The sequence below is a fragment of the Xenopus laevis genome, chromosome 1L, assembly GCF_017654675.1.
Source record: "Xenopus laevis strain J_2021 chromosome 1L, Xenopus_laevis_v10.1, whole genome shotgun sequence".
Classification (NCBI taxonomy): Eukaryota; Metazoa; Chordata; class Amphibia; order Anura; family Pipidae; genus Xenopus; species Xenopus laevis.
The window spans coordinates 224,939,579-224,951,291 of NC_054371.1; the positions used below are offsets into that span (position 1 = coordinate 224,939,579).

At 39.5% G+C, this 11,713-nt stretch overlaps 1 protein-coding gene across 1 annotated transcript; it reads left to right on the forward strand.

Annotated features, from left to right (window-relative positions):
- Positions 1–2,784: 2,784 nt before the first annotated feature.
- On the forward strand, positions 2,785–4,332 carry LOC108695899. The gene is made up of 2 exons (XM_018224851.2): positions 2,785–3,383; positions 3,856–4,332. Exons 1-2 carry the CDS (start codon positions 3,083–3,085, stop codon positions 4,062–4,064), a joined length of 510 nt encoding a protein of 169 aa, XP_018080340.2. The 5' UTR covers positions 2,785–3,082; the 3' UTR covers positions 4,065–4,332.
- The last annotated feature ends 7,381 nt before the right edge of the window (positions 4,333–11,713 follow it).

Sequence of the window (11,713 nt, forward strand, 5' to 3'; positions counted from 1 at the left end):
CAACCCTGTCAGTTCCGCAGCAGAAAGTTTCCGTGTTTCACAAATAAACTTATTTTGGGTTCCAATGCAGAGGGTTTTTTTTCGTTATTTTAAAGCACAACATTTGGGCTAATTTAGGGGACGACAATAGAAAACAAAAGCAACCATTACTTTGTAGGCTTTTTATAAAATCTTTTTTTGTACGGCTAAATTCTTGATTTTTCATAATAATTTAGTAAGAAAACAATGACTAGATTCAGTGAAGAGAAACATTAGAAAAGAGAAAGTCCCCGATTGTAACTAACAAACAGATATCAAGTAATCACTGAAAAAGTACAATCATTTATGGCACCTCAGTAAATAAAGAAGTAAGTGTACCTGCTGAAATATCTTAGAAGTTTCTTAAGTGAAAGAGAATTAAATTGAAGTGCAGTTAATCCAGTTCATTAATAAATAAAATGAATCTGGACCAATTAATTGAGTATAAAGGGCTAATGAGGACGTATGTCAATTATAATGTTGTAAATTCAATAAAAATTCATAACTTAGAGGAAATTCCAAATAGAATAAGGTGCCGTTAGTATGATTGAGCTGGATCTAGAATTAAATAGAATAAGGTGCCGTTAGTATGATTGAGCTGGATCTAGAATTAAATAGAATAAGGTGCTGTTAGTATGATTGAGCTGGATCTAGAATTAAATAGAATAAGGTGCCGTTAGTATGATTGAGCTGGATCTAGAATTAAATAGAAGGTGCTACTCAAGTAAATATTGTACAATCACTGAGGTCAGTGAGGTGCAATAAATAGAATTCATTTACCCCATAAAAATGTAATTAATTAGCTAGAGAGGAGTAAAAAACTAGGACCACGGGTTGGGATGAATTCTGAAAAACACTTGCTCAGCAAACAGAAGTTTAGGAGAAATCTGTATGTTTATTTCACAACAGAGTTTTCAATGGAGAATAACCTGTAACTGAATTAACAGAAACGTACAAGTTGTGCTTATTGATCAGAGCAGCCATTTTAACTGGCCCACTGGCCGCAGACGAGTTGCTCTTGTCAGTAATGATTTAGTCTCACTGAGGCAGTTAGTCAATAGCTCAGTCTCTCAAAGACTTGTCTCAGGAGTGTATCCAAATCTCTCATTTTCACAGACCTCCCTTAGTTACCTCACACACACTCTCACTTCCTGCTTCCTGTCTTTGGCAGAGAGCTTCCCTCCTCCCACGTGGTGACATCACTCCCACACCTGCAGTGCTAATTAAATGCCGATTGTTCACAGCATCTGTAATTCTCTTTACATTCTGTGTCTCACAGAGCATTCTGGGAGATAAATACTAGCGATGGGTGAATAAATTAGCGAAACGGCCGCGAAAATTCGCTTGTGAAAGTGCGTCGGCGTCAAAAAAAATCTCGCGGGCGTCGGCGTCAAAAAAAAATCTCGCGGGCGTCGGCGTAAAAAAAAATGGGCGTCGGCCTCAAACAACAGGCGCCAGCGTCAAAAATGAGATGCCATCACAGTTTCGCGAATTATTTGCCGTTTCGAGAAAAATTGTCGCCGGCATCAAAAAAAAACGGACGATGGCGAGAAAAACGGGCGTCGGCGTCAAACAACAGGCGCCAGCTTCAAAAATGAGATGCCTGCACAGTTTCGCAAATTATTTGCCGTTTCGAGAAAAATTGTCGCCGGCATCCAAAAAAAACCGGACGATGGCGATAAAAACGGGCGTCGGCGTCAAAAGCGGGCGTCGACGTCAAAGAAATGGGCGTCGGTGTCAAACAACAGGCGCCAGCTTCAAAAATGAGACGCCAGGACCGTTTCACGTATTATTTGCCGTTTCGTGAATTTTGCGGGAAATTCGCAAATTTTCCAGCAAAGCAAAACGGCGCATATTCGCCCATCACTAATAAGTACCTTTCCTCTAGAGTTAACCAACACACTGTATTACTATATATATATATATATACATTAAAAACTGTTTCATAGTTGTTTACATGACAGCAAATGAGCACTGTGACATCATCACATTGGCCATTATGACATCATCACTTTGGCCATTGTGACATCATCATTTTGCCCATTGTGACATCATCCTTATGACCATTGTGACATCATCACTCTGGCCATTGTGACATCACTTTGGCCATTATGACATCATCAGCCTGGAAGCTATATAAACTGGACAGCTGCCACTGAGCTCATTTCATCGTTAGAGCTTGAAGTGAACACAACTAGTGGACACATCATGCATCTTACTAAATCTAATATCATGTATCATCATTTATCTATCATTATAATCGGACTATTTACTTTATTTATGCATACCACATCAGGTAAGAAAGATCTTTCTCTGGCTTTTTACCCCTGAGACATTAGGAGGCAGATTTATCAAAGGTCGAGGTGAATTTTTGATGGAAAACTATTCGATTCTCAAGCTATTTTTTTGTGTACTTTGACTAGGGAATAGTACAAATTAAATTAGAATTTGAAAAAAATGTAAAAAATTAGAATATCGAAATTTATCATGTACTGTCTCTTTAAAAATTCGACTTCGCCCATTCGCCAGTTAAAACCTGCCGAATTGCTGTTTTAGCCTATGGGGGACCACCTAGAACCTACTTGGAGTCAATTGGTGGGAAAAACTCTGAATCGAATTCGATCAAATGCGCTATTCCTTTGATTCATACGATTCAAATTTGACCGAATACCGACCTATTCAAACGAAAATGGACCTATTCAACCAAAAAAAACCCCTTTGACTAAATTTCAGTTGGTCTTTTTGAATTCGAATTTCGATGTTTTTTTCAATTCAAAATTCGACCCTTGATAAATATGCCCCTAACTGGCTCTGTATGTTTCAAAGCAATGACTTGTTTATATGGATGTAAGATTAGCGAGTGCATGCGAAAAGTCAGGGACACGACTCATGAATGGGATTTGGTAGGAATTTCTGTTGCAGGATGAGGCTGATAGAGACTGCTCTGTACACTTCATGATCCTAATGTCATCTTTCCCCTCTTTTAGCAGTGAAGGTTGAACATTTTACCTTATTTAAAGAGAAGCTGAGGCTGAAGGCACATACAGTCAATGTGATTCCGTGTATGTTTGAAACAAGCCTTCATCTCAACCCACCCAGAGTCCAACTGGAATGGGGGAAAATGGATACAAAAGGTTACACGCGTCTAATCTCCCTGTACGGAGACCATGGGACAATGACATCGCCCGATTTGAAGGACAAATATTACCTTTTTGAAAGCCAGGTGGCAAACGGGATCTGCTCTCTGGTGATTAATCCCACAGAGATGACAGACAGCGGCACTTATCTGGTCCGGCTGAAAATTTCGGGAAAGCTCTATGAGCCGGTTCCATCTATAGACATTTATGTTGAGGAACAAGACACAGGTAAGTTAAATCGCAAGATCTATAATCATTCCTGATTTCAAATGTAATCCCAATGAAATGAATCACTCATTAGATGTGAAACAAAAGTGTCTGTATTATAACCTGTAGTAATGAGACTACAACTAATTGTAGGTTTAATGCAGCAAAGAGATCCCATCCTCGTCACCAATTTGTTATGTTTTGGGCAGCCGAGATTGAGTAGAGTATAACAGTGCTTTATTAGCAGACTCATGCAGCCATTACACAACTAACCCTATCACTTTAAGCTGTCCAGGAAGTATGCACAGTATAAGTCTTGAGCACAGTGACATCTACTGGCCCTTTGTATAAACACCACATAACGCCGATACACAGCACATTAACTGACTAAATCTAACGCTCATCAGCGCTGCCCACACGCTCACTTCTATCACTAAATAACTCAGTAAATCTATCACTTCCTTGGGATTCATGGGATCATTTTGCTTTGCAGATTCACGGGGATTGTTCAATAAAAAGCCTAAAACAACGACTGTGCCCCCAACAACTACTACTGCATCAACAGCCGCAGCCTCTTTTCAAGACGCCATCCGCCAATATATTAAATCAAGTGCCACAAAGGAGACTATAAAGAATATAGAACTTGGAGCGCTCCTTGTTGTAGGCATAGTAGGCTTATTAATAGCAGTCCAACAATGGTAAGTGACATTTCTTTTTGCTTTTTTGGTGGGCAAGAAAGGTGGAAACATATCTTACGCTAGAATATAAATCAGAGGCCAACAAAAGTGTAGAGACAATAAGGGGGAACGTAATATTGGTCGATAATGTAAAAATTGTTGGTAATTCGTTTGCAATGCAAATAAATGTTCACAAACTGAAACATTTTTCCTTTGTGATCACTTTGGCCCTCATGTGACAGTAGGATAGCATTCGCAAACTTCATCGTTTCTGATATATATAATATATGTAATAAAACTTCCCAATCGCAAACCTTTTTTTTTTTGCGACAAAATATTTCATGAAACTCCAGAGCAGGTGTTAAAGGATCTCAAATTAAAATTTTTATAGCAATAAAAAGCCTAACGAAGAATATTACATTGAGAAATCAGAATTTTTATTCGGAAAGTTTTGCACTTTGCAAATTTTATTAAATTTTTTCCCTAAATATTTAGTGAGATTTGAGTCTGCTCAGCCATAAATAACCATTAATATATCCTTATATATGGGGGTTAGTGATGTCATCAGTTGTCCTTCCTTGGAATCAGTGTCTGGCCTTGTGCCTTTATATGGTCACAAACTGAAGTTATAGTTTTTCATACAAACAAATATTTATACATATACGTCAACTGCAGCAAAAATATTGTATGTAATAAAAAAAAATCCTTTTTTGCAGTATTAACAGAAGGCAAAAAAACCCTGATGAAGAAAATAGCGGGTCAGAAAAGTCTTCCGAAGAGAGTAAGGAAAGCACATCTAGTGAATCAGAAGAGAGTGAAAGTGACTAGAACAGGAGTGACTGGGCATCATTACAAGAATATGATGAGAACAAAGAGAATTTAGAAGCTTCGTTGGATAAGAATGATTCTTAATAGAAGAATAAAACCTAAAATTGAAAGACGCGGCTTTAATTGGAGGCAGGAAGGACTTTTGTCTCGTTTCAGTCTCATCTCTGATGTCACTATGGAATGAAAAACAGAAAGATTTTCCATTTTATATTCTAATCTGTAAATTCTGTGTCATTTTCAGAATAAATATTTTCAATGAAACTGAAATAATATTATAATTTCTTCTTTGTATTCAACTCTTTGATATACTATGTGTAGGGTTTTTTACATTTCTTTTAATGTCATTTAACACGACTTTGTAAGTAGCAGAATTATAATATCTATCCTTACAGAGTGCACTTATTGTAGCAAACTTGTACAGGTGTGGGACTTGTTATCTAGAATGCTCAAGACCTGGGGTTTTCAGGATAAGGGATCTTTCTGTAATTTGGATCTCCCTACCTATTGTCTACTAGTAAAACAAGTAAACATTAAATAAACCCAATAGGCTGGTTTTGCCTCCAATAAGGATTAATTATATTTTAGTTGGGATCAAGTACAAGATACTGTTTTATTATTACAGAGACAAAGGAATGGATTATTTGGATTATATGGAGTCCATGGGAGATGGCCTTTCCTTAATTCTGAGCTTTCTGGATAATGGATCCCATACCATTCACACATTTCTTAATTTGGTTAAGGCAGAGATGGCAGTTAGTACAAGCCCCAACAAGACCACCCAATAATTTTCCAGTATAAGCTTTGGGATCAGGGTTTATTATCATAGCCAGAAGCAGGAATTTACCATTGCCAAGGGTGCAAGTGCTAAGGTGCTGATGAGTGAGAAACGGCCCCGTGTTAATGACCCCCCTAGACCAAATCTGTTCCTATTCAATACACTTGAGTTCAGTATTTATTATGGCGGCTCTTATAATACATGTACCATTTTAGGGGCCCCAAAACTTTGGAAATAGGATGTTTTTCCTAAACATACACTATACTGCAGCAAAAACTAAATGTAAGATGTTCTCAGGTACCTCCTGGCCTACACTCAGCAAAATCACCTCCGATATAAGCAGTAGAGGTAGATAGGAGCACCATGGAAGAAGTGACACGGGTGTTGTTAATCCCAGTACTCCGGACCCGATGCTGAAAAATTGTGCATGTGCCCAAAGGAAGGGGAGGGGGCGATGAATGGCAGCGGGACTAGGGGCGCTATGTAAATCCAGTCCTGGTCTGAGGAAGATGTGTTACCCCCAATATAAGGACCTGTAGTTAATACAGTGCAGCCTGCCAAAAGCATGCGTCACATGCATTCATGCAGCAGTTCAGAAAAGTGCAGGGCATGGCTCAAGTGCAGCTCAACCTGTACTAGTTAATGACCCCCTATAACCGGGTCCCCAACATTATTTTTTAACCCATGAGCCACATTCAGATGTAAAAAGAGTGGGGAGCAATGAAAGCGGAAAAATGTTCCTGGGGTGCCAAATAAGGGCTGTGATTGGCTATTGGTAGCCCCTATGAGGACTGACAGAGAACAGGAGGGTCTGTTTGGCAGTACAACTGGTTTTTATTAGGGATGCACCGAATCCCTCTGCCGAGCCGAACCAAATCCTTATTTGCATATGTAAATTAGGGGCAGGAGGGAAATCACGTGACTTTTTGTCATAAAACAAGGAATTAAAAAGAGTTTTCCCCTTCCTACCCATAATTTGCATATGCATATTAGGAATTGGATTCGGTTCGGTATTCGGGAAGGATTTGGGGGTTCGGCCGAATCCAAAATAGTGGATTCGGTGCATACCTAGTTTTTATACAACCAAAACTTGACTCCAAGCCTGGAATTCAAAAATAAGCTCCTGCTTTGAGGCCACTGGGAGCAACATCCACAGGGTTGGGGAGGATCAGGCGGGCGACTTCGGAAAGCCAAAGCGATCCTAGTGCCATCCCGCTGGCAATTTAAATTCTAGCCATTCTATCTCCCGAAATACTGTAGCAGTGTGTTTCTCTGCCCTTAGCCGGCATAACCAGAATCTGATAGTTGCCTGATATTAGCAAAGTAAGTCAGTAGTAATGGACCTGCTCCTGCTCATATTTATGTAGAACAGACCCTGTATTTCCAGTAATCCTTGTAGGGAGCCACATTCACTTTAAGCCTCTTGTAAATACCTAAATGTGACGGTAATGGCTGGTTATCAGATTGGCTGGGGCACAGAGCTTTCAAAGCTGAAAGGAAACTGAGATTAAATCTAAACAATTTAAAGTTCTGATAAAGATTCTATAAGTTTTTATTGCAAGATTACTCATTGACTGGTTCTCCAGAGGTGGTTTTAGGAATGTGCAGAATGGACACCCAACACCAGTGGGGCCCCTTGAAGGGGAGAAATTGTATATAAAGGGTGGCCCAAATCTCCCTGCATTTCCGTCGGTTCTGGTAAAATAACAGCTCTGAAAGATTCTATAAACAGGAAACAGCTTGATGGAATCGTTACTGATGAACAAGAAAAATAATCTGCTTGCGTGCAGCGAAGACTTAGCAGTAGAAAAACACGTAGGAGCCTCGCAGGTCATTAATCTTCCCCAGGCATGGAAGCTGCCAACTCATTTCACGGTAACAGCCGTGCCAGGATATTCAGAGGGATGAGATCTGCCAAATGTAGTGCATCTGAAAGTTTGTTACATTTCTATTCTGTGGCTCAGGATGAATTAAAGGGAAAATTGTCTCTGGTGTGGGATCTCTGCCACACTTGGACAAGTCTACACCACAACAGGGGATGATGCATTTGCCTTTAGATTCAATGGCTTTGAGTCCCCTGGGTGGATCAGTTCCAAGGTTTTGTAACCATTGCCTTGAGGGATTCTTAGTCTTTCTTGCTATTCCTGCCACTTGGGATCACTGTTCTATTGGGTCTCCTAGAAGTAGTAATAGACTCACCAGCCTATTTCAGTGTTGCCTGTTCCTACATGTCTTTGGGGTCCCAAAGCATCTTATATATTTAGTCCTTGCACTGGATCTTTCTCACTCACTGGGTCTGCTACAGGCCTAGTAATCCATAGCAACCAATAAGCAGGTAGCATTTACTGGTTGGCTGTTTGAGAAGAAATGATTGTTATGGGTTACACCTGGACAAACATTACACCTTTTATATTTTCTCACTAGATGCTTCTGGGGCCTGTCTACCACAGGGTTTGGATACACCATTCTCTATTAAGGTATCCAAGAGAAAGATCTAAAACCCTCACTTGCCTTGTGTACACTAAATATGGGTCTGCTATATGGGGCACTAGACACTCACAGTCAAGAACACACATCACGTAGTAGGGCTGTATGAAGTTCTAATTCTATCATCTCACTCAGGGAACCACTCAGTCTGGTAGTAGGGGATAAATTAGATGATTATGCTGGTGTCCTATTTTACTGTAACCTACACAATGAAATATAACTTAAAAAACATGGTTTCTCTTTGGGTTGTCTTTCCAATATGAAGCACTTGCTTCCCTGCACAGACATATTATTATTATTATTATTGTTAACATGTATTTCTAGAGCATCAACATATTGACATACCTGAATCATTGACCAGCATACCTGAATCATTACATTTACAGGAAACCATGATAGTCTGCCTTCACTGATTTCAGGTTGGTTGGTTTGCAACGTGGGTGTTTAACTCTGTATAATGTCAGGTCAACACATGGCAAAAATGGCAACAGTAAGACAAGATATTAACAGTAGGACAAAATGGCAACTGTAGGACAAGTTGAAGATAGTAGGACAAGATGGAAACTGTAGGGCAACATAAGGACAGTATGACAAGATGACAAAACTTGGACAAAATGGTGACAGTAGGACAAGATGTCAACTATAGGGCAAAACAAAAATAGGAGTCTTCACACTGTGGTTATACACTCAAAGTCAGTATATTGTGTCCCATGTATGTCCCACTGGTGCTCCAACCTCACATCATCTATACCAATAAGTACCATCAACGTGGGGGAGAAAAGGGCAAAATGCAGGATTACTGCTAATGTGCAAGTTTATTGCAATCCACACACTGAAAATAGGAGGACAAGATGTAAAATGTAGGCCAAGATAAGTACAGTAGGACAAGATGGCAAAACTTGGACAAAATAGTCACAGTAGGACAAGATGGCAACTGTAGAACATAATGGTGACAGTAGGACAAGATGGCAACCATAGAGTGTGTTGAAGATAGTAGGACAAGATGGCAACTGTAGAGTGAGTTGAAAGTAGTAGGATAAGATAATAGAATTTGATTAAATGTAGAGGGAGGTGTGTGTATGGATGCTGGGTTTTCATTTGGAGGGATTGAACTTGATGGACTTTGTCTTTTTTCAACCCAATTTAACTTTGTAACTATGTAACTAAGATTGAAACTGTAGGGCAAGATAAGCACAATTGGACAAGCTGGCAAAAATTGGACAAAATTGTGACAGTAGGACAAGATAGCAACTGTAGGACGAGTTGAAGATAGCCGGACAAGATGGAAATTGTAGGGCAAGATAAGGACATGAGAACAACCTGGCAAAACTTGGACAAAATGGTGACAGTTGAACCAGCTGATAGCACAAGATGGAATCTGTAAGGCAAGATAAGACAAGATGGCAAAGCTTGGACAATATGGTGACAGTAGGACAGGATGATGACAGGTGACAATAGGACAAGATGGAGATAGTAGGGCAAGATAACAACAGTAGAATAACATGGTGTCAGTAACATACATGCCAGTGCTGCCCAACCATCTCCCTTTAAATATTGTTAAAGAAGAGGAATGGTTGTAATTCAAGAACAGGTTCTAGAAGAGGTTCCTATCTTTCCCTGTTTCCCCTCTGCTCGTCTTCCTCTGGACACTTCCCGGCCTGTTTGATTCATCATCCAAATCTTGTGGCATCTCTGATTTATGAAGCAGCAGTTGCTGGCATGAATTGGCAGTGGGAGTCTAGCTGGCAGATAAAGAAAGGATTGAACAAGATCTAGTGAGGTGTCTGCAGGGAGATTCAAAACTAAAGGAAACACGGCCATAACTATCTCAATGGGGTGCTGGGTTTGCTGCCGGGTGCTGACTTTCCCAGGGACACTTTACTTACTGGAATGATGAGACACTTAAAGGGGACCTCATGTGTTGAAATATTTTTACCACGTCAATGTGTATATTAAATGAAGTGTATGGTCATTCTAAATGCAGTGTCTGTATGTATTTATTTTGGGCATGTTTGGGTGCCTCCATAACCCCAGGGGTCATTGCTAAATGCCAACAGTAATCCCCTTACCTGTCTTTCCTGCAGGAAAACTGGCAGGGGCAGTATGTCTTCTTTCTTCAACATGAGTGCAAAGAATAAGGCTTGTGCCGAAAATATTTTATACCTATTATTTTAGTCACCAAAAAAAAATTATTTCTTGAGCTGAATAGGGAAACGGAAGCTCCTCCATGTCAGGTCCTTGCGATGTAGATAATTAACATTCACAGCATACAAGCCCCATCCTTTCTCTTTAAAGGAAAACTATACCCCCCAAACAATGTAGGTCTCTATAAAAAGATATTGCATAAAACAACTCATGTGTAAAACCCTGCTTCATGTAAATAAACCATTTTCATAATAATATACTTTTCTAGTAGTATGTGCCATTGGGTAATCATAAATAGAAAATTGCCATTTTAAAAAATAAGGGCCGCCCCCTGGGATCGTAGGATTCACTGTACTCACAAACATACCAACAAACCATACATGTTAGGTCACATGAGCCAATTAACAGACAGAGTTGTGTCTTTTGCTTCCACACTTCTTCCTGTTACAGTTAGAGTTGAAGTATTTCTGGTCAGGTGATCTCTGAGGCAGCACAGAGACCATCACGAAATGGTGGCTCAAGGCAAGAGATGTAAAAGGGCAATATTTACTTAAATATATATTCCAGTTTGGTAAGATTCTTTAATATGCCACTTAATATGATATGAACTATCTGTTGCTTAAGTGTTTATTTTGGGGGTATAGTTTTCCTTTAATTGAGATTTGAAACTAAGACAGAGAAACTTCATAACTCAATTAAAATCGCCTCTAACATTCAGTTTACTGCACGGCTCCACTTGCCCGCAACTGAAAATTTTTATTATTAGAACCTGCACTGAACCTAGTAAGAGAAAAAAACTAAAGAAACCTATAAAACAAGTAGGTCAACTGTATATTCAGCCTTCTGATTAAGACCTCAAAAGCTAATTTCTGAATTAAACCCACCTCACTTGGTTGGAAATTCCATAGGTTTTCAGGTCTTTGGTCTCCTTCTGAACTGAAGGCCTTTCAGGTCAAAAGCTTAAATACACCCTTTTGAACTTTTTTTTTTTAATCATTTTGAGTTAAAGTCCCTTTCAGAGATCCAACCTGTAGTCAGGGCCCTGTTAACTGATAATCAGGTTTTATATATAGAGGAACACAAGGGTGTTCAGTCATTCAGCCTTAGTTCCAAGAACATCTAACAACCCAACCCTCAAGCTTCTCCAGAAGAGCAAATACCCTTTGTAGAAAAAACTCATCACAACTTGCCTTCAGGCTGAGCTTCTTTTCCAAGACCCCACCAGGAGGCACACAGTTTGGGAACTACTGATCTAAATATATAGAAATAATATTGGCTTGTTCTGATGGTGAACCCTCCTTCTCTCCAGTCTCAGTAGATAATATGTCCATCTGTCCCCTAGTCCTGTCCTACCACTGCTTAAAAATGGATATTTACACGCCTTGTATTAAATTTCTGAATTTTTCTACGTATTTAACATCCCTTTCATAAGAACCTCT

Coding starts and splice junctions, on each gene's coding strand:
- LOC108695899 (XM_018224851.2), top strand. CDS start 3,083: ATGTTTGAAACAAGCCTTCATCTCAACCCACCCAGAGTCCAACTGGAA. Junction 3,384..3,855: donor TGTTGAGGAACAAGACACAG/GTAAGTTAAATC, acceptor TTTGCTTTGCAG/ATTCACGGGGATTGTTCAAT.